The sequence below is a fragment of the Podarcis tiliguerta genome (assembly GCF_965153285.1).
Source record: "Podarcis tiliguerta genome assembly, chromosome: 1".
NCBI classification, from domain to species: Eukaryota; Metazoa; Chordata; class Lepidosauria; order Squamata; family Lacertidae; genus Podarcis; species Podarcis tiliguerta.
In genome coordinates, this window is record NC_139534.1 from 86,094,329 (window position 1) to 86,120,389 (window position 26,061).

Here is a 26,061-nt window from a genome sequence, read left to right on the forward strand (position 1 = left end):
GGAGGTCTCAGGTTCAGGTGCTGGATGTGACCTCTCATTGGAGAAGGATAGAAAGAGTTCCCACTCATAAGCACACCAGAGTTTTTGCTTAGTCTTAATGCAGGTCTTAAATCTTCATAATAAATAACTGCAGTACCGATGGTGATGTAAGTTATATTCTGTGTATGCCCTTGCAAACTCACTTCATTATTATACTTGTGTGTGCTTTTTGAAAAAATGTACATGCCACTCTAAAAAACAACAACCCACCCATAGCAGGTTGAAATACAATGAAGTAAAACTGTGTGAAAACCAGATAAAATCAGTATAAAACAGAACAGGTAAAATTGAAAGTTAAAAGGCCTAGGAACACAAAATGTTATTTGCTGGGCACTGAAAAGACATCAGTGTAGGCATTAGTCAACCCTCCCAGGGGAGAGCAGTGCCCCACCACTGCGACAGTGTCACAACATGCCCTGTCGCAACATGCCCCACTTCAGATAGTGGAGTTATCAGGAGGAGACCTCTGAAGGTTATCCCCGTGTACAAGCAGGCTTATGTTGGAAAAGGCCCCAAGCCATTTAGGACTTTAAAGGCAACCACCAGCACTTCCAATTGTTCCTGGAAATGGGCTTGGCACAAGTGCTGTTCTTTAAGCACTTGTGAAATTTGTTTCTTCCAAGGAATAAGTTTGTGTCTCACATACACTAAAGTTGTGGCAGATGTTCAGATTTTCACCAGCCAGTGTGAGAAATTAAGTGTAATCTATGGCATCCTGCACATGTCTGTAAATTAGGCATGCCAGGTTTCCAGTGGACTCTCGCAGTTCAAACAAAAGCTCTGCCCTTAGTTAGGATTATGTGTGCTTCATGACAGGAACATGAGATTTTTGCTTTAAAACAATCTCCATGCAGCAGAATGACTAAGAATCATGTTTTTCTAAAAAAAACAAGAATAACCTAGATAGCACTCAGACTTCAATATTTCAACTTGACTCCAAGCCTTTTGGAGTTCATGGGTGGCATCAGAGGCTTGGGGTACAGAGCAGATTGCTTTATGTTTTGACTTGCCTATTGTATGTATCACAAATGTGTGTTTTTGACTAAACATTTAAACTGGTAATTTGTGGCAGCCAATATCTTAATTCATCCAGCAACCTCTCTCCCTGTAGAACAACAGTGAGTCCTGTTGACTTGACTGCGGCCTGGATTGTAGCCTTGGTGCCCAAGAGACAGGAAGGAGAATTGTGGTCATGATGTACCCAAGCCACCTCTGTTTATTCACAGCAGCTCTTGGCAGCCTGGACAGGCCAATGGGCAAATGACATTTTCCCACATGGACCTCCGTGACTTCACCATAGTTAACTGGAAAGCAGTAATCACAGCAAATAGTAGGCATCTCATAAGGGCACTGGTGATTCCTTCTTGTGTAATGAGCAATTAGCAGAGAAAATGATATGACTGAGTGGTAAGTCCTATTCCATGTTCTGAGTATGGCAGGGTCCTTACCAGGAGCCCTGCAGGGACAGTGGTGAGGACATGGGGACAAACAAGAACTCAGTGGCTTTGGGGCTGGAATCTGCAGCCACCAACAGATAGAGGAGATAGCACACCAGGAAATTCCATGGTACATCAACAAACTGTTGGGTGTGCAAATGAGTTGGTGCCAAGGAGGGAGGGAGAAGGGGGGAAAAACAAATGCTCAGCCAAGAACAATTCTTGATGACCTCCTTGGAGTGGGTTACCAACTTGCCCAGGCTATGGAGAAGAATGTGAGTAAATACAATCTTATGCCCTTGAAGCTAACACCAATGAGGCTGCAGCTCTCAGTCTGTGATATGGAATTTCCACTGGGATAATGAGTAGGGATATCCAGTAGGAAGATTTTCTACTTATGATTACCGTATTTTTCGCTCTATAACACACACCCGACCATAACACGCACGTAGTTTTTAGAGGAGGAAAATCCGTAGGCATGCCACCCGTAGGCATTCCCTCCATAACACGCACAGACATTTCCCCTTACTTTCTAGGAGGAGTGTTATGGTGCAAAAAATACGGTATGTTGTTGTCATTATTATTATTAATTTTTTCATTTAGTTCTTGCCTCATGCAAAACGTCTCCAAATGACTTACATGCAAAATTAAAAACATCCATCAAGACTGCCTATCAATATATAGGTTTCATAAATGTTGAAGCTAGTTGCAGCATATCAAGAAGATATATCAGTTCATCAGATATATCAGTGGTTGTTACTGCATCATTATCTCCAGTGGAGCTCTCTTCTAATGTTCACAAAGTGACCAGAATACCAGAAGTATTCAACGGGCCATTGTGAAATACTGGTCAGAAGAAATGTGGAATGGTGGCAACAAATGGTGCTTTCTGGCTAAAAGAAGGAAACAAAGCATAGCAATGCTCACAATTCAATGCAAGTGAATTTCTGCCTTAGTTTAGGTGCAATTTAGGCATGACAAAAATCTATCCACAGATGACACAGTGAAGAATCATGTTTACTTAACTTTTAACATAGTGAAGCTTTATTACTTAACATCAGTAGAGATGCCTACACCCCTTCCATCTTCTTTTTAAATGATAGGCAGCAGGTTGAACATGACCTGAAGATATAAGGAAAACATCTGGCCATCTTTCTGTTTTGCAATAACAACTGGGACTTTATCATATATCTCTTAATAAAGATGCAGATTACTGCGAAGGATGAAAATCCATGTGGAATTCACCTGCAGCTGTATAGCTAACTTTATTTGCAGTCATAAATTGTATCATGCTCTTAGCCTTGCAGAATAATTGAACAGTGAGTGATGACTTTATCCTAGATAATTTTCACAAGATTAAAAAAAAGTTTTACAAGTATTTTTAACTGCTGTAAAATATAATAGGGTAAACCTTGCCACGATTACTGTAGCATCTCCCAATGCAATATTATGTAGTGTGATACCTCAAATCTGTGTGTGCTTCATTCGTATCTGAATCATGACAGTAAAACCTGACTATCTCCAGGGTACATGTAATGAATCCCTGAAATGAGCTGAGTGACTAGGCCTGTTTAGATAGGATGATCAGATGCAAAGAGAGATCGTGTTCATGAACTTCCCAGGGTTAGCCTGATGTAAAAACATCCCATTTTGCAGTGGAACTGGAATATATAGTGGTTTAATTTCAGCTGCCTTAAAATCAAGGATGCTTGGCACAGGACTCAAGACGTTGTGTTCTGTGTTTCTGTGGATACTCCCAATACAATTAACGTTCCATAAATAATTATGCAAGGACCACAGAAACGTGTATTGCTTTTAAAGGAATCTGGCCTGAGATTGTGAAAAAATAAGTTTCCTAGCCCTCCTCTCTGCAGATTAAAAGTGTGGAAATATGTAGGCAGTGACCCATTGTAGGCATGAAAAGGACTGGCAAGTGTTCATGTGGTGGGATGGAGCAGCTTCTGTCTTCTCATCTCCTGTGATGAAGTGAGGTACTTGCTTCCCTTCCACCATGTCACATTTCTCTCCCCTCCCCCACCACCCCCAAAATTAAGCAAGATCACACATGATGTTATTTGTGTGGTGGAAGAAAAGAGGGATGTACCCATTTCCCCACCAAGCAAAGTCTCTCAGTGCAGAGTTTGGAATTTCTTACTGGTTACTTTGTTGTTGTTGTTGTTGTGTGTTTATTGAATTTATATACTGCCCTATTGAATTTATATACTGCCCAGAGGTCTTGGCGGTTCACAAAACAACTTTACAAGGAAAGAGAGCAGGACTGCAGCTTGCAAGTGTTTTTGTGCATCTTTCCCCACATCCATAAAGAAAGGAGCATTTAGCATTTTGTTGTCTTGTGCTCCTCAGAAGAAGGTCCAGTGTGCATTTTTCTCGATAAGAAGTTTCTACACCTCTGAGAATTAAAACAAAACAAAAAACTCTCAAAACTCGGAACAGCAGTGAAGCTAAAGGAAAGTTCTTTGATATCATTTTACTGAGAACCAGTCCCCAGGAATTAGCATCCAGCATAGGATAATACATAAACACACACAGCTGCTGCTTGGGGGGGGGGAGATTCTGCCGCAGAACCACACCTGTTTCTATAAACTTTGTTAGGGCAGTAGAACTCTCTCCCCCCCCCCCTTCGCCTTCCTTGAGATGGTGTCAGATTTTCAGGCTCCTCAGTCATGGCCGCTTTGAGCAGTGACGGGAACCCAGGAAATGTCTGTTGATTAAAATTCAGCACTGAAAGTTTGGAGGGACAACTGGAGTACAAAGGAAAAGCCCCATCTTCCAGGTCTGCAACAGAAGAGATCCCCTTCCATTTACTGCTATAAGTGAATACAGGTTGAATGGAAGGGAAGCAGAATACTGCCATGAGAAGGTTCTTGTACTCTGGCTCTTGTGAACTAACTCAAAATTCTATCTATACAGTGGTACTTCGGGTTAAGAACTTAATTCGTTCTGGAGGTCTGTAACCTGAAGCGTATGTAACCTGAGGTACCACTGTATATGGCTGTGCTGTGAGTATGTCAAGTCTCAACAACAATGGGGGAAATTGTGAGTACTATAATAGAGTACATTGTGAAACAGAAAAATCCCATGATTTGTGGAAATATAGGTGAAATATTGACTGGAAATATAGGTGAGGACCCCAATAGCATTGCGCCATCAGTTTTCCAGGACCTCCCAGCCTACTCCACTCCCATGGCCCCTCTGCTGAAAAGATGCTCTTACATGTCTAGAGTTCCTCTAGAGCAGGGTGGCCTCTCAGCAACATTTGAAGCAAGGTGGTGGGCTTTGGGGAGGAGACGTGAGTGTTCAGACAGGGTGCTGGAGTCCTCCCACCTCCTTTGGGAAGGAGATGGGAGGGCTCTAGGATCCTCCCAGAGCCTCATGCCTTTTTCCCAGAGCCCAATGCCTTGCTTAGCTGTCTTTGGCAAGGCAGTGCAAGGACTGGCAAAGGGTGTGTGTGTGTGTGTGTGTGTGTGTCAAATTTTGGCCTGGCTCCCCCTATGTGACAAGGCAGTGTGCAAACCACAGATTCTGTGACAAAGGACTCTTGTGGCCCACTTAGTATGAAAATTTGGACCGCCATGTGCTAGAGCATTGTTGAATGAGGCACCATGTACTGCAGACAGAAGGGAAAGCTGGCTAGCTCCATGTGCACACATGTAAACATTCTGTGCACATGACTGGACCTCTTTGGATCCCAATTGCATTAATGGAACACTGGAGTGAGAAAATGGACGAGCTATAGAGGGCTAACTGAGTGACCCAAGTTCCTTCCAGCCCTGTCCTCCCGCTGAGTTCACTTTGGATCCTGCCTGCCTGCTTCCAGCCTGGCCCTCGTTCTACTACTGGCTTTTCTTCCATACTTTGCATTCTTCTGCATATAGAAAGACAGCAAAATTACTGTTGTTCAGCCAGTCCTCTCCTTAACTTCAGTCCACAGGCTTTTGGACAGGGAACATGCAATCATGAGCAGCTTTTTGACATCAGTATGTTTCCATTCTCCTTAGATCCCATAAACCTCCCTGAGCTTCACCTCTTTCGTCTCTCCCCCTGCCCCACTTCTGAGCCACAGAGGCCGTTCTCTGCCAGCCTCTCACAAAGCAGCTCCCTAAGAGATGAATCATTGGGTTGGCTGTCTTGTGTATTTTGGATCTGGTCTCTCTGCCTTCCTTTAATATAGTGACCAGATTCGCACACACAATTACAAAAGAGGCCATCCAGCTGCCTCGCTGGATGCCAAAGTAATAATGCCTGTGGGTTTGTGCTCCATACTTCTTCATACATGCCCCGAGATCTTGTTTGCCTTTCCTAATGCTGCCAGATGTTGCTTGGATGGGTTTCCTAGCATGTGGTAGCGAATGTTACCCTGCCAGTGATTTTCAACAAATTTAAGCCACTTTTAATTCACTGGGCTTTTGGCTCTTCACTGGGCCAAAATAGACATTACACACAGATGCGTGTAATGTTGCCATCACAGCCCTTTTTAAATAAGAAAAGCTGTTTCAAGAGTGTGCAGTCAGGTCCGGAGAAGTTTGCAGCGTCTGTGTGTGCACCCCATCTGTGGCCACCATTTCCCAACCCCACAACATGGGCAGGTCCCCACCCTCACAGGGTTCAAAGAATTGTAGAGTTGGAAGTGACCACGAGGGTCATCTAGTCCAGCCCCCTGCAATGCAGGAATCTTTTTGCCCAATGTGGGGCTCAAACCCGCAACCCTGAGATTAAGAGTCCCTTGCTGTACCAGCTGAGCTATTCTCACTGTCTAAAGGAGAGAAGCTACTTGGCATATTTGAAGCAGGGAAATGGCTGGCCAGGAAAGAGCTTAGTCATCATCGTTTCTAGTCCAGATTTCCTCTCCAGAAATTACTTTTCCTGTTTAAGTTGGTCATTGGTTTAATTTTGCATATATCTGTATGAAACATATAATTTGGCCCTCAGGACTTTATGCACATCATGCATGTAAAGCACATTTAAAGCATGACCCCCAAAGAATCCCAGAAACTCTCATTCAGTAAGGGTACTGGGAATGGTAGCTGTGTGAAGGGTGAACTGCACTTCCCTGGGTTCTTTGGGGGAAGTTTTGTGCATTAAGTGATACATGTTTTACTGAGTCGGACCATCTATCAATGTAGCTTTATATTGTTTTATTGACTGGAAGCAGCTCTCTGGATTTTCAGATGGGTCTCTCTCTCCCAGCTGTATCTGGAGATGAATTCTGATAACCTGCCATTCAACTACAGCCCTTTCTGTTACAACTTTTCTATTGGAATGCCTACCTATACCACTGAAGATAAGTCCTATTGTCACTTTCCATGTTCATACTCTGTTGGCAAGAAAATCTGGCTCCCGTAATAAGAAAACCAACTTGTTTTTAAAATATACTAAGTCAAACAATGGGACATATGCTTACTGAACTCAGAAAACTGCATACATGCATATTTTTATGCAGAATTTGGATTCTTCTTTTTGGCAGAAAGCAATGTGGTGGCAGGAGGAGAGGTGTTAGTAAATAAGGAACATTTGGAGCCTATGGATAAAGAAAGAAAGAGTCTAGACTGTTAAGGAAGCAGATGTTCCACTCCCCAAATGCTGGAATTCCCTACAAACTCTAAACGTGATCTAAGTCCTTTGTGCACTTTATGCCATCACTAGCCCCACTATTTTTTTTTTGGGTAGTCGAGGATTTGGAAATTTTATTAAATAAATAAATGGCAAATGGTAAAAGAATATACTTCAGCTGTGTGGGCAAAGGGGTGAATTCATCTCACAAAAGATTCAATGATTTGAAACTGTCGTCTGCTTTGATTAGTTGGAATAATGTCATAAAGAGAAATGTAAAAATAAAGGAATGTTGGCATATTCCAGCAAAATGGAAAAGAAAGCGGAAATTGCTGCAGTTGGTGTGTTTGTCTGTGGTCAGGAATGGAAATCAGCCAAGTGAATTTAACACCATTGTTTTCCTTCACATCATCATCAACCCCCCCCCATGCAAATGATACGTGATTGATGACTTATTAAAGATTGTTATGATATTTCCTTTACATTGAAACGAATGCAAGTTGTGCAAGTCACATAAATAGTCACATATGTTATGGTAAGTTATATAAGTTAAGTTAATTAGCAGGCAGTGAGGTAAACAATGAAATATTTGTTGGAAACTGAACTGCAGCGAAACAGAGATGGTGCTGATTGTGACAAATACAGGTTGGCATGGAAATCGCTTCCTTCTGACTCCTTAGTGGTTGAGTCTCTATTATGCTTCATCCACCTTCTTGTCTGTATGACATTGACTTTTAACACTTCATTCTGCATTGTTATTTTAATTTTTGCAAGTTGTTCTGTGATGGTTGTGGGAAATGACTCATAAACTGAATGAACACAGATAGTAATAATGTCCTTCTCTTTCTGTTGCAGACCTCTTGACAGCCAAGGAGTACCACTGCCTCCTGCAGCTGCTTTGCCCTGACTTCCCCATGGAGCTTACACAGAAAGCAGCAAGGTGAGCACTCCTTCAGCAATTAGATCTGTGGTTATTTTCTACAGCGAGAATCAGCTCCTGCTTTATACTTGGGTAGAAAAAGTGCCTGTACTGAAATAGTGTTGGCACTGCCAGTTGTGCATGGTGCATATGCAATTTGAATGATGCAGGTTGCCTATGATAAACACAGACGTGGGGACACAAGTCTTTCCTGATCACTGCTTTTGTGTTCAATACAGGGAAGCCTGTACATTTGACTGTACTGCTGTCGGTACCCATTTAAACTTGAATGCTTTTAGTACCCTGACTTAAAACAAAGAATGAATACTGAACTGTCTCTTAAAATTGCAGTATTTGCGATAAGCAATATGTTTACTTTGGGGGTTTGTACTGCATGTTTTGGTTTAATATAAAGGGATCTGTTTCAGAGCTGAACCTCATGTTCAAATTCTGGGAGAAGGGGAATGGGTTTTATTCTTGATCCACTTTCAGTCTGAAATCTTCCAAGGAACAGCTCCTCTGGTCTCAGTTCCAAACCCTTATGGACTCCAGACTGATATGCGAGATTCCCCAGGCATCCTGTTGACATCCAATGATCGAGTAATCTAAGCAATTTTGGCAACGGGTAGCCTGACATATCTCTGGCTTAGATACCGCAGTTGGGGCAGAGTCTATGTTGAATTGGATATGGGCAGATTTATCTGTAAAGTCGCTTGAAAACAAGTCACAGTTGGTGTGCTGATAGATTCAAACCACTTGAGAGATATTCTGTCAAGCAAGCAGTATATTAATTTTGTTTAAATAAATAAAATAAACTTTTGAACATGAAAAGCATGCAAACTGAGTGTGGGAGGGTGTCATACTAGATCAGTGGTTTTCAACTGTTTTATCTTCAGGAATATGTTTCTGTGTTGCCTTGTCTCCTGAAGACTGTCAAGGTAGCATAGACTCTTAATCTCAGGTTCGTGGGTTCGAGCCCCATGTTAGGCAAAAGATTCCTGCATTGTAGGGGGTTGGAATAGATGACCCTTGGGTCCCTTCCAGCTTGGCAATTCTATGATTCTATGAGGAACTTCAGGGAGGCTTCTTGGTCATTACTAATCTTCTCTTGAAGAACCCTCCAAGGAACCACCAGGGCTTTTCCAGAACCCAGTTGAAAGCCACTTTTTAAGAGTCTAATAGACATAAAGACAATGTCAATAGCAAGAGGATCTGCAGAATTAGATATGGTCTTAAGGGAATTGACAAAACAAAGTTTGCCTGCTGCAGCAGGCTCTATGAATCAAGAGACGCTTTCTGCAATGCTCTAGTATCTTACTCAACATGCAGAAGGGGGAAAAATAAGGCATATGTCACCTTTATTGTCACTGCTGGTTTAATCAAGAGCCAGTTAGTAGAGTATTAAGAGCTGGCCTGTGAAACCTGGGTATTAATCCAATGAACTCACCGGCTGACTTTAACCAAGTGAGCGAGTCAGCTGTGTTTCAGTTCAGTTTGCAAAGTGACTTGAAGACTTGAAGTTCACTGTGTGCTATAACCTGAAAGAGAATTTCATGAAAATGCTTCACCGTTGGTATCTAACACTTTCAAAACTGGCTAAAATACATAAAATCAGGTCAAGCATTCATTGGAGAGGCAGAGGGCACGATGATCCACATTTGGTGGAACTGTAAAAAAATAAAATGATTCTGGGAAGCAATATACAATGAGCTTTAAAAGATTTTTAAAATTTCCTTTACAAAAACCCCCGAAGCCTCTCTGCTGGTTATTAATGATATTCTGAAAAATCTGAGGAGAATTTTCATGTATGCAGCAAGAATTTTAATAGCTAAAGGATGGAAAGGAGAATCTGTTCCCACTAAGTTGGATTGGCAGGCAAAAATGCTAGAATACGCAGAATTAGCAAAAACGACAGGAAGAATGAGAGATGATACAGATCAAAGGTTTATTAGAGAATGGGACATTTACAGAGTATACCTAAAAGAGCATTGTAAACATCTAAATTCTCTGGCAGGTTTTGATTGACCCCTGCATGACAGTAGGAAATTTTAGAAAACCAAGACAATTTGAGACAATTTATGAGAGACAATGGAAAGTGTGCAGTTGATAATGTAACCCAGGAAACACAATGGGGTGATTGGAAGTCATAATGGAATCTTTGATGTATGAATTTTCTTTTCTTTTCTTTTCTTTTTGTAATTGGTATTGATCTTGGCTTGTTTTTGTTTATTGTTTTTTGCAAAATTAATAAAGCATTTAAAAAAAGAAAGAAAAAAAAACTAATAGCGGCCTACCTCAGAAGCTGATTGCAAGGATAAATGAGATTTTTTGCCAGGAATAACTTCATTGGTCCACAGTCTTCACAATGCAGGCTATAAGTCTGAATACATAAATCTGAGAGGAGGCACGGTGCTGAAGATTGTGTCAAGGAATTTAATCTGCAAAGCCATTGTAAACCTGAGGCCCCACTGAAGGGGGGCAGGCTTCGCACAACTCCTCTGTTGTGTGCTTGTGCCTTGGAGACAGACAAGCTGGGGGCTTTGGGACGGCAGGTGTGAGAGAAAAATGAGATCTGTGTCTGAGGCACCCCGGCTCAGGTGGGAATGATCTCACTGCCTTTGCTCTTCTGGGTTTGAGAGCTTCCTTGCGCTAACAATTTGCTCTCACCCACGCAGCTAATCAAGGGAAGTCACTTGATATACTGCCTTAAACCTGAAGCTGGTTTTGCCTCTCCTTCCTCCTTCTGATACTCTTCTGATACTCTTGTCTGCATTTTTCTTTTAGTTTCCCCCTACTCGTACATCGGAAGCCCCTGGCTGACTATGGGCCATTAGTGTCGCCAGCTGGACAGATCGTTTTTTCCCATGCAGCTGGCTCTTTCGATTCAGTATCGGCAAGCAGGCTCATGCTTGTCACCTCCCCTGCCAACCAGGATTCTTGTTCCTGCTTTCAAGTAGGATATAACTTAAGGCTTACCATCAGTCCACTCAGTGACAGCACCTATCGATAAGCTTTGGGGGCTATGATTTCATAGGCAGGCATCGTTCATAATCCAACAGGCCTTTTGGAATCCTTGAAGCTGCATGGTTGAGATGATTTCACAGGGCAGCCAGCTCTTTGGAGGCCTGTTGCTATGTGCTGATAACAAACAGTATGAAAGAAAGATGGTCACATACGATGTTGGGGCAGAGAGGAGAGACAGCCGCAGTGCAGAAGAGAACGAGGTGTGATCCAGCATCTTTAAACACAGGTTGGCTCCATTCGTGGGGTGGCATCTAAAGGGGCAAATGGTAGGTGAGTGGTGGGCTGTGAGCTGCCTGTCCACTGCTCCCATTCCTCCCCCCAGTCCCTCTCTCCAAAGACATTTCTTCTAGTCACCTTCTGATACAGGGAGTAAGCCTGGCTGCTAGAAAAACTTATGAGAGAGAGGCTGTGTGTGTATTTCTCCAGGAGGGGGTGATGGCAAGTGGGGGAGTTCCAAGAACCCTCACCTATGTTCCCCTTTGGCCTTATGAATCACACCCCACCCCACATGAAAGGGGCAGACACGGACCCATCTTTAAAGATGCAGGTCTGCTGCTTCACGTGCACTGGGCCTCCATCTCTTGTGACGAAACCAGAGAGAACTGGGCTAGTTCCCACAAGCGCCGGTGAGTTCCCTGCAAGGCATCGGCCACAGGCAGTTGGAAGGCTTTCATCTTTGGCAGTGATATGTGACATAGACCTGCTTTGATTTGTGGGGTGGGAAAGAGGAGGGTTATCTGGCTAGAAGCAAACTATTAGGACTTGCAGCAGAATTGCAAGTGCACCATATACTGTGCCTAACTCTTTTTTTTTTTAGCAATGATTTAGGCCTGCTGGTTAATAATAGGCTTTGCTCATATTAAGTGCTCTCTGCATGGGCTCCCAGTCCCATAACAGGGGTGATCAGGAAGAATGGGGAGCCTGGACACAGACATGAGCTGATCCAGCTTGGCTCGAAGAGCAGGGGCCATTCTGTCTCCAGCACCATAGAAGGAGTGATGGGCTGTGTCCCATACATCAGCTGCTTGTAACCTTGAAACTACCTGAAGTCAGCCCTTCCCAAAGGGTGTGGTGGCAGAGGTATGAGAGAAGTCCGCTTAGTGCCAGGCAGTTCCCTCAGTTCTGATCTCAGGGGCGGGTCAGCAACAAAACACCCAGTGTCAGGTAAGTTAGCTCTTTATTCAAAGAAATCAAAACAGCTCAGTCCTAGTGGTCACAGCAACGCTTCCCAGTAGGCCTAGCCCCAACGAAGCAGTTGCGAGGACTGAAGGTTCCTTCTCCATCAGCCTACGGCTCCTCCGCCTGGTCTCTCTTTGCTCCACCCTCTTCATTCCTCTTCTTGTTCTGGGGAGACCAGGGGGAAGAGGAGCTGGTCACAGATGGAGGGAGAGCTTTGCTGGCTTCTTCAGCAGCCTGCCTCCACTTTGCTTCTTGACCTTCCCCCACCCCTGATTCTGGATTCCTGTCTGTCACAGCCACTTCCTGCTCACTAAACCCTGTTACCTCTTCAGCTTCCAAACCTCCTCCTCCCAGTCTGCCCCCTCTGACCACTCATTGTCGTCCCACCACCGATCTCCTGGCTCTGAGCCTTCTTCTCCTGGAGGGGGTGCCTCCCACCACCCCTCTGCATCCAGCCAGTCTATAGCAGATGAGGAGCTTTATCAAGACCCCTCCCTGCATCTGTTCAAAGGAATGATCAGATTTCAGCTATTTCAACAAGGGCTTTGATGACATTGTGCTGATTAACAAACATTCCCCACCCCATAACATACGCTTGACAGTTTCAACTTGTTGCTGCTGAAAAGTAGGCTTGCTGGAGTTTCAGATCATGGCCAATTTCTGTCTGTGACACTCGCTGTCTTAGGGCCAAGCTAGATGTTCATTTAATGGGTAGTATACAGTGATGGAACTTATTTCCCCCTAATTAATTACAGGGGTGTGTGATTCTTACTAGGAAGCCAGAGCACGGGATGTGGAAGGGGGCTTATTTCTTCACTCCTTCTCAGCAGCTAGTAACCTTAGGAGAAAAATGTCCCCATTAGCGGACTCTACTTTCACAATATGCTGAAGGCAGGAATTGATAAAATGGATGGATGGAGGAAGAGGGGACTTAACTTACAGAAAAGGAGAGTCAGACTACATCTGATCTACAACATGCCTTATTTTCAACTTGTGGTCTTTCTGTCACCTCTGTGTTTCCTTAGTTTTTGTCATGAACTATAGGCATTAAATGAGTGCTCGACAATATGCAAAGCATCACCCGGGCTCTGTAACCTTGTGCTTGGAGTGCAATATGAAAAATAGAAAGGGAAGGATGAGACGTTTCTCCTCTCCCTGTCCACAAACATCTGTTTTCTGGAGAGTTCGTGCCTGTCCATTTCCAGCTCCAGGATGTCGCCATAAATTAGGACCACGTCCCTTTCTTGTGGCTCCTCCCCTTCCTCAGATTTTCCTCCCCTTCAGCTCTTTAGGAGAAGCATAAACATGTCCCTGGCAGTGCTTCACAGGTTGCTTCAGCTGTGCAGCCAGCAGTTCACCCTCCTCTTAAGCAACTGGGCCGGTTCTACCCACGACTGGTCTTCTCTGGAGAACAGACACTTGGGCCAACTGGAGCCGGAAACCCAACACCAAAGGACACCTGCTTCCAGCTAGGTGCTTCCTCAAGACACCTTCTGGCATAGCTTTATGGTCTTCCCTTAATTTAGCTTCCTCAAATACCTTTGCAGTGCTTCAGACAACTATCACAGCCTTCCAGCACTTCTAGAATTGGGGTGGGGTGGGGGGAGAGAAGGAGTGCCGACTCCATTAAGGGTCAGACCACTCAGCATGACTTCAGTGCCCCTGGCTTTTTCTTCACCCTCTTTCTTCCAGGAGCAGAAATTTCCTGGTAACTGCTTTTCGCCTGCTGCCTTCGCTGGGGCTACCTGAGGGGTGCAAAGCTTTGAGGCACCGATGCAGCCGATAGCACTTCCAAGGGCTTGAAGAGTGGTTTTGGATGCCAGAGGCTGCGCTGCATTGCCTGGGAGATGGAAGATGCTCTGCCTTCCAGCTTCAAAGCCATCTCCTTGATGTGGCCACCGACAATCTCCATAACGTGCTTATTAGTGGGAATTAAGAACTGGAGCTGCTGCCGCTCTAGACAGCAGGAGGAGGAGGAGGAGGAGGCGGTTTCTGGGACATAATAAATAAAACAGAAGCACTTCGACATCTTCAAAGGGTTTTGTTTTAAATAGTGGCTTTTCTCCTGGGGACCCTCTTAGCCGTAGCCTTTCTTCTTGGCAATAATTAATTCAAGCTGCTCTGTGTGCTTGAATTTGCCTCACTGAACTGAGCTGGTCCGAGTGGCGGAGAGGGAAGCCTTTCCCGCAGATGCGTCCAGCCGCCTTCCGTCTCCTCCTCCTGCTCAGCTTCCGCAAGCCTCTTCCACCAGTTGGAGCAACCCAGGACTGATGACTTCTCTCTGGATTATAAGGGGGTCCTAGTCCCAAACCCTCCCCAGTAAAAGGCATTCCTGCTTTGAAGGATACAGTTCTCTCTGTGTTAGAACCATATGAACGGACAAATGCTGGAGGATGTTTGCCAAAGCCATGACAGAGCTTACTGTTTATGGAAGCAAAATGAGTTTTCACCCTATTTGACCCTGCGTGTTTTATGAAGAGCGAATTGTATATCTGTATATAGGTGCGTTCGTAGGCTGTGTTGTGGGCCCAGCTGCCCTAACAGGATCACTCTAGGCTGGGATGGCTCAGCTGGTACAGCATGAGACTCTTAATCTCAAAGTTGTGGGTTTGAGCCCCACATTGGGCACGGGATTCCTGCATTGTAGGGGGTTGGACTAGCTAGCCCTACTGGCCCCTTCCAACTCTACAGTTCTATGATTCTTGTCTATCCATTCTCAAGTTCAGCTCTCATTCATGTATTTCATGTGTGGGGTCTTTATATGGACAAAAACTGGTAAACAGATGCAAACCAAGAGCCATGCCAGTGTTTGTCACCAGGTAGGAAGCATAAAACACAAATGATTGTTCCATGTGCCCTGCAGAACCCACTAAACAGATGTGGGGCCCCAAACAATGCACTCCCCACAAAGTGCTCCCTTCTCCCTACTCATAGTAGTGAGCAGCCCAGACTTGAGAGATGAAGGAAACAAAAGGATTATTTCCTGAATCCTTCATAGGAGCACCCCAGGTTTAGCTTTCATCTTGTTCTGCTAGTTTAATAAATATCAACGCTATTTGGAACTGGAGCATAAATCGGCACAGTAAAGCCCTTTTCTTTCCTGCTAGCATTAGCTGTGTTTGTCCAAGGTCAGAACAGGAGGAATTTGTTGCTGCAATCTTGTCTTCATTTTATCCATTATGAGTAGAGTACTTTGTCATTATTGCTAAACCAAGATAGCGGAAGGCAATGTGTCCTTCATTCTTTTAGGATTCCAGAATGTGCTGTCAGAAAATGTTGATTCTGTATCTTACATGTATGACATTTTTATTTCGTATTGGCCAAGGCAGGACTGATACTTGTGGGTTTCCAAAATTTAGGTGTTAGGAAGGCCCTCCATCACCACCTTTTTAGGAACAAGTGAAATAAGTTAAGAACATCCTTCCTTGAAAGAACCCAGTCTCTTGGAGGCAGCTCAGCTCTCAATGTTTCATTTCCATTTCCACAGGGTTCTAATGTTGCATCCACACACCATGAAATCAGATAGACCCAATAGCCATGCTTGTCTGTTTTAGCAGAAGCAGTCTCAGATTTAGCCAGTTTATAACAAAGCAGCTGAAGCCAAAGGTGGTGAACCTGTAGCCTTCAAGCTAAATTTGTGTGGTTGGTGGGAGTGCAGAGAGCAGGAGGCAGGAATCTTGTGTGTGTGGCTGGGAGAGAGCCAAAAGCGATGGAGTGATGGAAGACAGGGAAGCCCTTGGCATGTGATCAGTTTAGACCTCTGGCAGTTTAGACCTCTGTTCATTCATTCCCTGGCAGCCTGCTGGGTGAGATGGAAGAGAGACGAGAGAAGAGAGACGAGGAAAGGTGTGCTTTTGCCCCACTTTTGGCTCTGCCTCCCATCACCTGCTTTGGGAAATAGGCAGAGGTAATTCCTAGGATTCCAGTCCATGGAAGCTTGTGCATCTGTTCTAGTCTATAAAGGGCTGTGACCTTCTTTGTGAGTTCGTTTTGTGACTCTGAGGAGTCCTTGCTCACTTCCTGTGAACTTGGCCTCAGCTGTAAGTTACCTAGCATAGCAACTGGCTGTTGTTGAGCTATCTGTCTCTTCTTCTCCATTCCAGGATTGTTCTCATGGATGATGCTGTGGACTGCTTGCTGTCTTTTTCAGATTTCCTGTTTGCCCTCCAGATCCAGTTTTACTACTCAGGTGATCCCATCTTACTAACCTTGACTCTCTTACTACAGTGACCCATTTTGGATTGTAGACTATTGCCCACCCCCCTTTTTACATGGCAAATATGTATTGCTTCACTTAACTTCAAAACGTGATAAGCCAGCAGCCCTGCACTTCACTCTGCTGAGTGTGGCCCTGCCCTCATGGTGCCACTGTCCTCCTGCACAGCTGCAATAGACAGGAGTGTGGCAGGAGTGTGGGCAACACAGGCCAGGAAGCCTTGTCCTGCGACACAGATCCTCCTGATAGAGAACTGCATGTGAAGGTCACTCATTCTACACACTCCTGAGCCAGAGAGGCACTTCGGACACAACTCATTTCCAGAAAACACTGGCGTTAAAGCATGAAAAGTGCATGTGGCTCCTCCTCATGTGTGAACTTTGCATCCATTTCACTGCATATTTATTATTATTGGTTTATATATATTTCTACCCACTCCTTTAAAGGCAAGCCCTCACAAGGTGGCTTTTGAAAAACAATGGACAAATAACAATAAAAACACATGAGAGAGAAGCATATACAGGGGGTCCAGCTTGAAAAACAAGAAACTCAGTGAAATAAAGAAGTCTTTAGGGTCTGCTTAAGGACGACAAGAAAAGGGGAGAAGCAGAGTTCTTCTACAAGTGTGGAGCTGACACTGAAAAGGCCCTGTTTTGGGTATTTGCCAACCTTAGTAGGAGGTCCTTAGCCTGGGTAGGTTCATATGGGTGTAGGCAGCGCTTCAAATAATCTGGTCCTAAACTGTTCAGGGCTTTAAAGGCTACCACCAGTTCTTCACACTGAGCCCAGAAACAAATGGGTGGCAAGAGCAACTGATGCAAAATCAGTGTGATGTGATCAAACTGTCTACTCCCACAAATATTCTGGCAGCTGAAGTTTGTAGCAGCTGAAGATTCTGGACTGTCTCCAAAGGCAGCCCTATATGCAGATCACTGTAGTAGTTTAGTCTGGGTGTAACCAATGCATGTGCAACTGGGGCCAGCTCCACTTTCTCCAGACAAGGCTGCAATTGGTGAATGAACCCAAAGTGATAGAAGTCACTCCCAGCCACTGAGGTCACCTCCATAAATAACACTATGCCCAGGAGCACCCCCAAACCACACACCTGATTCTGTGTAACCCCATCCAAAACCTGTTGTGAACAAACCTCCATTGATATGTGCACCCACCATACCTGAACACTGGCCATGCTGGCTCAGATTGCATTGTAACTCAAAACACCTGGAGAAGAAAAACATCAATATACAACCAGCACAACCACAAATAGGCATCATGTACATGGTTTTTTCACGTCTTCACAAAAACCCTTTACATGTAGCAAATTCAAAATGATTGAAGCAGCCCCAAGTATTTTATTTCTGGAAAGCAGTTTCCTTTCTGATAGCAACCAGCAAGAGAATGGGTCTGAGTTAAGACTCTAGCACCTGTCAGGGGTAAAAGCCCTGAAATTTGGGAACAGTGTATATTCATGGTAACCGTGTGGAAATGCCTGCTTACATTTTATCGCTTCTGGGAGATGGAATCGTGTGCTAAATTCCTTGTCCTGCTTCATCCTCACAACACGCCTCTCTGATGTTTATCTCTGGGCAGGGATGGAATCCAAATGCACAGCAGATAATGAACCCCTCTCTCAGTCACTCTCTCCTGCGGGAATGGGGTCCATTTCAAGAATGCAGCATGTTCTGAAAGCTGCTCTAAACTCTGGACCTTCAGGATAACCTTAGAAAGCCACCCATCTTTGTGACGCATCATAGCCTTCCAGGCTCTTGTTGTGTGCGTAGAGGTCGGCAGACACAGACCACAGGTCACCACTTCCATGCTCATCTGTGCACGTCAGCTTTCCAGGCTACCCTACCAGCCCACATGCATGCAAACCACTCAGTGTGGAATCTACATCTGTAAATGGCTGACCAGGTCCATAAACAAACTTGTTTAAATTTAGATTCTGGGAGTAAACAGCAGGGAAGGTTTGGAGCCTGGGGGGAAATGCTTTCGGCCAGCTTCTCCCCCTAATCTTCCCTTTGGACCCTGTCTTATGTTTACTTTGGATTTGTGCTGAAGTACACTGGGCTGCAGGCTGGAGACTGCTTGACCCAACTCCCTTGCCTCCTCCAACAATTCCAAACAGCTTCTTCCTAACTTGGGTGGTGTTTATCTCTGTGACCATGGAAGTTTGCGTGTTTAAGAAGCTAGTCTGATTGGGTGGCCTTGACTTTCACTCTCCTTCGTAGAATTAAAGTTGGAAGGAATTTTTCTTAAAAAGCACACTCAAAGAGCAGGACCAGCAATTCATCCACAAGATTTTCAGAGGTGACCCTGTGAAATCCTCTTGTGGCTTTCTTGTCCCATCCTGAAAGGGCTAAGTGCTAGGCTGTGTCACTAAGGTACAGAGGTTGCCAGTGTTATTTCCTCCCAGATGATGTGGGCTACAGCACCCATCAGCCCCAGCCAGCATGGCCAATGGCCAGGGATGATGGGGCTGCTTGGTTTTTGTTTTGTTTTGTTTTGTTACAATTCTAGACCACCCTTCATCCGAGGATCACAAGGCAGTTTACAATATAAAAACACAAAAATACATACCATAGTATTAGTCGAAAACCATGTGAAGGGGACCATGTTGACGTCCCCTGCCCTAAGGCATTTTGGGTCACCTCCTCACATAGTAACACAAGTAAAATCACAATATTGCATGCTCTAAGGCTTCTTTGCCAGTATCATGCGTAAGTAACTGCAGGAGGAAGAATGGGATCGATTTGCTACACATGGACCCAAGCCTTGAGAATTCCCATGTGTACCAATAATCATGATTTATAAGTTGCCTTTCTGTTTTTACAGAGTTCATTGAAAGCGTGGCTGCCATCTATCAAGAGCTCTTGACGGGCAAGAACCCAAACACCGTCATTGTGCCTACATCATCCTCTGGGCAGCATCGTTCACGCCAGACTCTAAGTGAGTGCAGCCAGCTCGATGGGGTGGAGGCATCTGCATTTTACCAGTGCCTTGAGTCTCTGTGTGACAGGTCCAAATACAGGTAAGGCTTGTGACCGGCTAACATGAATAAACCATGGTTCATCTTTGCCTACCTTGCAGGGAGGGGAGGGGCTCCCTGAAGTCTAGGCAAAGACACTCATCACATCTAGGAACTGAGATGTGACAAGTTGCCCTGTATCCTTAGCCCAATGCTGCCTCTCTGCTCTCTGAAACTAGCACGGCTAAGTACCACTGATAGTTATATGGGTGTCAGAAATTATGATACCAACTTCTCAAGGAGCACACAACTGCAAAAAGGCAGTTTTCCCTGTAACAAGTGAGCACCTTTTGAGACCCCTCTTAACTCTGAGTTCTGCCAGAGGGTCTTTTGACTTCAGAGTACCCCAGTATTCTCAGGCCCATCGAGGGCATTTCAGTCTGAGCGTAAAATAGGGCCCATTTCTCAATAGAAACAGTGCTGACAGTATCCTTCCTTCAGTATGAGAGCTATGCCAGCGCTGACAGAAATGGATTGCAGTACCTGCTGGTCAAAGTTGTTGGGAAATGCCCTTCAGCAAAGCACTTTTCACCTCCTCACATTAAAAGGCAATCATGGTTGCCTGTGGAGATTGATTATTTATTCATAGCCTGCTTTATAGCCCCAAGACACTCTCAAAGCAACTCACAGAAGATTCTCAAAAATTAAAGCCATGTTCCAATCTAGTACAGAAGCAGGAATTGTACAGGGTCCACACAGAGCCAGGCTTGTCCAGGCATCATTTCCTGTCTGTGTCCTTCTTCCTTGATGCCACAGTGGGCAGCAGTCCTCCCCTGAGGCAAGGGAATGGGATTAACTGATTGGATCCTGGAAAGCCTATGGTGAAAGGAGTCTTCCCTTACTGGTAAAATGCCGGTGGAAGCTCCCACCAAAATCCCTTGAGGCAAGGGGGTCCAGCCCAATTCACGCATGGCCAGAATAGGAGGGAGTTATGGGGAGATTATTTCCTCCTGCGTACTTTTAAAAGACAGCTTCACATTGCAAAGTGACACCTGATCCATCCCTCCATCCATAAGCTGAAATTGCTGAAACTGATGCAGCACAATTTCTTCCTGTGTTCCTCTTGTTTGCCTAGCTGTCCCCCATCTGCTATCGTGAAGGAAGTTCTGAGCAGTGTGCAGAGACTGACCTTCTATGGATTTCTGGTGGCTCTTGCAAAGCATCATGGGATCAACAGAGCCCTCGGTAAAGAAAAGTCCCACCCGGCTTCTTCCCTCTCCCCCGCAATGATGTGGTCTAGGGAAGTTGACAGCAGATTTTAAAGTGACCACTAAGAAACATGCCTTTGCCGTGACCAAATATGCCAGAAAAACAATGTAGGAGCATTTTAGAAAGGTCCCTTTGGAGTAAAGAAACTTGGAATGAATCAGTCAAGAAAGGCAAGCGGGACAGTACAAAAAAAGAAAGAAAAACCCTTCATTTAAACTGCTTTAATTCCTTCCAGTTGCCCAAAGACCACATCATGCATGATCTTTTAGTTGTAAAGTGTGACTGTGGCAGATGCGTGTTTGGAAACATGGGTTTCATAGCAGTTCCCTTGTCAGGCAGCTGTGAATGGCTGCAACTGTCTGCTGAGTATACATTTGTTGATTTGTTTCTGCAAAATGAGAGAAGTGGTTCTTAAATTAATTGTTTGGCCCAATCATTTGTGGCCTGGACTGGATCAAATGAATTATGATTGGCTAAAGTGCGCCCATCAGATTACACATTTAATCTCATGTATTCCTTTGTGCTAAATGTCCAGCTATTGTTGGGTTCTGTCCTATATTAGACTGAAACCTTGCAGCATGGTCCCATTTCTTTCCCTAGCTCTGCAGACTAGTTTACTGTGATCTGAAAGCCTTTCTTATATGAAATCTCTCTTTCCTGCTCTTACTCCTTGAAATCAAGAATAGGGAGGAGAGCTGTTCCCGCGACAAACCCGTAAGTCCCAGGCTGAGCAAAGAAGGGGGAAGAAAGATGTAACACGGGAACTATGGGAACCAGCTGGGATGAGTCTGGAACCTCCCTCCCTGTGTTCAGACCAGCCACACCTCTTCCTCTTCAGGGATAAACTGGGGACAGGGACCGAGATGGGGGCTGGCTGGCTGTCAGGTGTTCAGGTCTGCAGCAGAAGCCTGATCCACATTATGCTGATTGGTTGGTTCCCCATGATGCCATGAAGAAATGCTCCCGGCTCCAACTCTAGAGCAATCTTGCACTTTGAAAACATTTCCTCTGTTCTAACTGGTAAGCCCATGAGTGAGCATGAGTGCAGCAATCTTAAAAATGAAAAGAGAAGAGGAAGGCTGGGGAGCAGACAATACTGATGACGGAGTTGGCATTTGATTTGCTGCTGTTCACATTTCAGTTGTGAATCTGGGCTTACCCCAGAGTTGAGAGAGATGCTGCTAATTTCTCCTCATTGCTATTCCTCTCGCCGCCCAAAATACTGGCGATTTTGTCTTCCTTTTCTCTTGCCTGTCATGGGCTGAGATGTAATCGGGACTCTGTCTGTTCTGTAAGTCTACATGCAGGATGCTAGGTAAGGCATGCTAAATTCAGCAACCTGGGAATTTAATCCCTCATTCCAATTCCTAGTTCCTGTTGCAAATATAGGCTTGAAAGTCCGTACATATATCCTCCTCCTCTCCCTCCCTCCCAATATATACATCCCTTGTCCTGCCTTTAATGAGAAGTATAAATTGTGCCCAGTAGGTAAATATGGGCACACTTCCTTTCTTAGCCTAACGTATATAGGTTACAGACCCCATATTTTCTTTTCTAAAGATGCTGATTTGTGTTTTTTTTTTTTAAAAAAGTGTAAAAGTGAAGATGGAACGCACCTTTGTCTCAATAAGAAGCTCCACATCTCTCTATTATCAGAGAGAATTTGCTTTAGCTAGGCACTTACATACACTTTCCAGAGTTGTGTTGTTCCTGAACTCTTATCATTATACCTGCAAAGGTATATCTGTGCTTCCAGCTAGGTTTGGTAACACTCGGAAAGTGTCTGTGGCCCTCTGAGAATGTAGTCTTTCAGGGGCAGGTTAACCATTCAGATGTTACTGGAGCTTGTCGTCAGGCCTTGCAGAGGAGTACCAGTGACTTCTGAGTATCTTCAACCCCTTGCAAGTCCCTGTATGAAGCTGCTTCTCAGTCCCTCTGCCCTCTGTTGTTTTCTGGCCCGTGTGAGCCGCCTGCCAAGGGTCCAAGTCACAGCACAGCCAGCGCTGCTCTCTCCCTCCCTGTGCCTCAGCCAGCCATCTGAGCTGCTAATGCTCTCCTGGTGCAGGGTTGTTTACCCAGCAGCAAGGAGATTATATATCAAAGGGGACAGAGCATACAAGCCTGCAATCCCCTCTGCAAACAGGCTTAGAGAGACATCCATTCACAGGAGGAAGAGGGTGTCTGGACTGTGCCCAGCCAGGTCTGCAAAAACCACTTTCCAGTAAAGGTGCAAAGCCAACATATAGGCTGAGCAAGCCCTGCCCACTGCCATTGCTCTGCCATGCACAAAGTCCCTGGGTTTTCCCTTCCATTAAGGAAGGCCTGGCCTCTGGCCTCTTGCCAGCTTCCTGCCGAGGCCTCTCACAGGGAGGGGCAGCAGCCGCAAGTCGAACAGGTGCTCTCGTCTTGGCAAGGGAAGCCGGATTCTTCTCCTGGTGCCTTTTCATCTTCCCTGCACGCAGGCTGATTTGAATAGGCTTTGGTCTGCAGGGGATCACAGGCTCCCCGGAGCCCTGCAGCGAGGGCAGTTCCAGGCGAGGGCTGGGAGGCGCTTTCAGGCAGGGGCCTTGGAGAGGCGGCAGCCCTGCCATGACGAGAGACAGGGATTAGAGCACAGCGGATGAGTTTCTCAGGCAGATGGCAACGCCCAGCCTCACGTCAATATTGATTCACCAGTCCTCTAAGTGCTGCCTACCTACACTCCCAAGAGATTCAAGCGTCCCAGGAGACTTTCTTACACATGCAGGAAGATGAGCAGCATTTGGCTGGGTTCAGCTAATTGAGGCTGTGGAAGGCTGGCGATAAGCAGGAGCATTTTCTTGACTGCTTCAGGCTTCTGTGACATGCAGCCAGGGGTGCTGAAGAACCCCATTTCTTGGAGCGTCAGAGAACACAGGAAGTTGCCTTCCTGTGGTCAGGCCATTGGTCCATCTAGTTTAGTGGCTCTCCCAGCTTAGCTCCCACCCCAAGCCACTACATCTTTATTTACCCTCTTGCAAACATGCATCCAGTACATTGTGGGAAGCAGAAAGGGTTAAGGCATTTTCTCTCCACCCCAAGTTGTCTCCTATCAATACTGCTTTGCAGCAAGGAAGCAGGCCATCAGGATTTCATTCTACACAATTTCTGTGAAGACCAATGGAAAGACAGCAGCAAGGGTGCTTGCTTTCAGCTCCCCCCTCCAGACACCTCAGTGGGTTTATCTGTTAGATTTTCTATGAGGCGTCCCTCAGAAGACGACAGCTGCATAGGCACCCTTGTTACAAGTGGCCGAGATCATGTAGCTCCTTCTAAGCAAGAAAACAAGCAATAGAGCATGTAAAAGGTAATCAGTTAACATAACTAAGTACCCGCAAATCCAATTGTTTTGGGAAAGAGATTGACCAGCATTGCCTTGACTTAACTGCATGTTCTCAAAGGGATTGTATCATCCACTCTGCAGAAGGCTCCATTTGCATTATGAACTTAAGTGTTCAGCTGAAAAGCACACACACGCAATGGACATAGAAGTTGTCAAGTTCCTATGGCATATGGATGACAGCAGCTTTTGCTGAAGTATCAGGCTGATCTTCACCTTGTTGCTTTTCCCCTCCTCCAGGTGCTCTCCCAGATAAGGCAGACCTGCTGCTTGACCCACATATGGATCAGGAACTGGAGAAACTGTAAGTCCTTTTTCCAGCAGAGAAAGCAGAGTCAGGCAACATGTCCCTCTAGCTTAGTAGTCTATTCTGCAGTGCCTCATCCTTCAAGGACATTTCCACCCCTGTCTGCAGATGCCAGGGACTGAACCCAACACCTTCCGCTTATAAAACATGCATTTTGCCCCTGAGCTACAGGCACAGGTTATGCAGCAGGACTCCTCTTTGGATCCGTCTTAGCTCAATGGTGCAGTTGATGAGACGGCAAATTGCCTTTTTAAGCAGTTACCGCTAATTGACATGGAGGACTGGAAGACTTTCCAGCCCAAGTCTAATCCCAACAAACAGCACCTGTGCAAGAGTGCAAAAGGTGTCTCACACAGCACTTTGGCTAGCCACCTTAAAAGAGACCCAGAGACTTCTAACTAAGGAGGCAGCCTTAGCTGTGCAAGTCAAGAGTCCTGTCACTTAAACAAGAGCAGTTTAGGAAGTGGAAGCTATATGCCAGCAGAGGAAGCTCTTGGCTTGTTGCAAACATAATAAAGTCTTCCATGTGGCAGTGGAGCCCTCTTTGACGGCAACGTGTGAGCCACATCCCTTCCCCCCATGTACTAGTGCACAAGATTCTGCAATGACAAATCTCTCAGCCCCATTTTTCTTCTTGCAGGGTAGCTCAGGTTTCCGGGCTCTCCCTTTCCAATTCCAACCCTGCCAGCGGGGATGCGACCAATGTGCCTTCCCGCCCCTCTCTCCGACTCAGCTCCCCTTGGAGGCCTCTCCTCCACCGCCGGAAAATGGATGCGGAAAGCGACGGCTCCACCGAAGAGACAGATTCCTCTGAGAACTGATGGATAGATATGCATGGGAGTACAAGCTTATTTCCAGCCCTTGTAACTGAAGCCATGTAGGCGTTGATGAAACATAGCTGTTTAAGCACCTTCCTCCACAATCTCAACGTGTGACCTACTCCTTTTTACTCTTTATCAGTATTATAGCTCATGTGATACTTACAGGGCTCCCTCTCAGCAAGGCACACCCCATTCTAACAAAAACTGTTGTTTTCTCCTTGTACTAGCAGAGAAATTGGATGGCTAGGCCATGAAAGCTGACATCAGCTGCAGGGTTGGACTGCCCTCTGGTGGCAAACAAGTCAAATTAGTAGAAACGTTCTAGCACTAGGGCAAGTAGTAGCTATCTTTGAAGAATCAATTCTAATCCCAAAACTATGCACTGTGAAACATTTTCATCCTCATCCAAGGATAGGAAATATACAAGATGAAGCCTGTAACTCAAAGCACTCTTCTTGTCCTCACGAGATTTATTTTACTTTCTCCTCCTGTATATGCCCTATCTGCTAGTCGGTTAGCTATTCCAATACCTTCCAAGCTTTCACTTCAAAATTCAAACACGTTAGTAAAACATAGCTCCAGTTAAGTCACCAAATTTGGGGCTAAGCTTCCATACTTTGTGGGATGGCCATTGCCAATGGGCATTTTCAAATGCGTACTGGGCTCTATTGTAGGAGAAAGGAGTAGGGCATTATTTATTAATTTGCAAAGCTTTAAACTTTCCTGCAAACAAAGTATAATATATAGTAAATAAAGCATGTTGTAAAAGGCAAGTAATGTGTCTGAGATTCATTACAACCTTGAGGGAATGCGAAAGGTGACAATACCGCTCAAAACTCCACTGAATCATTGGTAAGTGTCTTCCTAGGGAAGGTACAAAGTTTTTTTAAAAAAACAGTGTATTAATCAGACGGTGTTTCAAATCAGCTCATTTTTCATAAAGAAAAAATCAAC

General features: G+C 45.1%; 1 protein-coding gene across 4 annotated transcripts in view; it reads left to right on the forward strand.

Annotated features, from left to right (window-relative positions):
* The window catches only part of CSTPP1 (centriolar satellite-associated tubulin polyglutamylase complex regulator 1), a 128,387-nt gene extending 102,507 nt beyond the window's left edge, over positions 1 to 25,880 (forward strand). For all 4 annotated transcript variants that reach the window (XM_083457595.1, XM_083457596.1, XM_083457598.1 and 1 more), the window contains 6 exons: positions 7,902 to 7,986; positions 16,272 to 16,357; positions 19,220 to 19,415; positions 20,488 to 20,597; positions 24,220 to 24,283; positions 24,927 to 25,880. In XM_083457595.1, the coding sequence (XP_083313721.1) occupies positions 7,902 to 7,986; positions 16,272 to 16,357; positions 19,220 to 19,415; positions 20,488 to 20,597; positions 24,220 to 24,283; positions 24,927 to 25,107 (722 nt within the window). In that variant the 3' untranslated portion in view covers positions 25,108 to 25,880. The remainder of the gene's footprint in view (positions 1 to 7,901; positions 7,987 to 16,271; positions 16,358 to 19,219; positions 19,416 to 20,487; positions 20,598 to 24,219; positions 24,284 to 24,926) is intronic.
* The last annotated feature ends 181 nt before the right edge of the window (positions 25,881 to 26,061 follow it).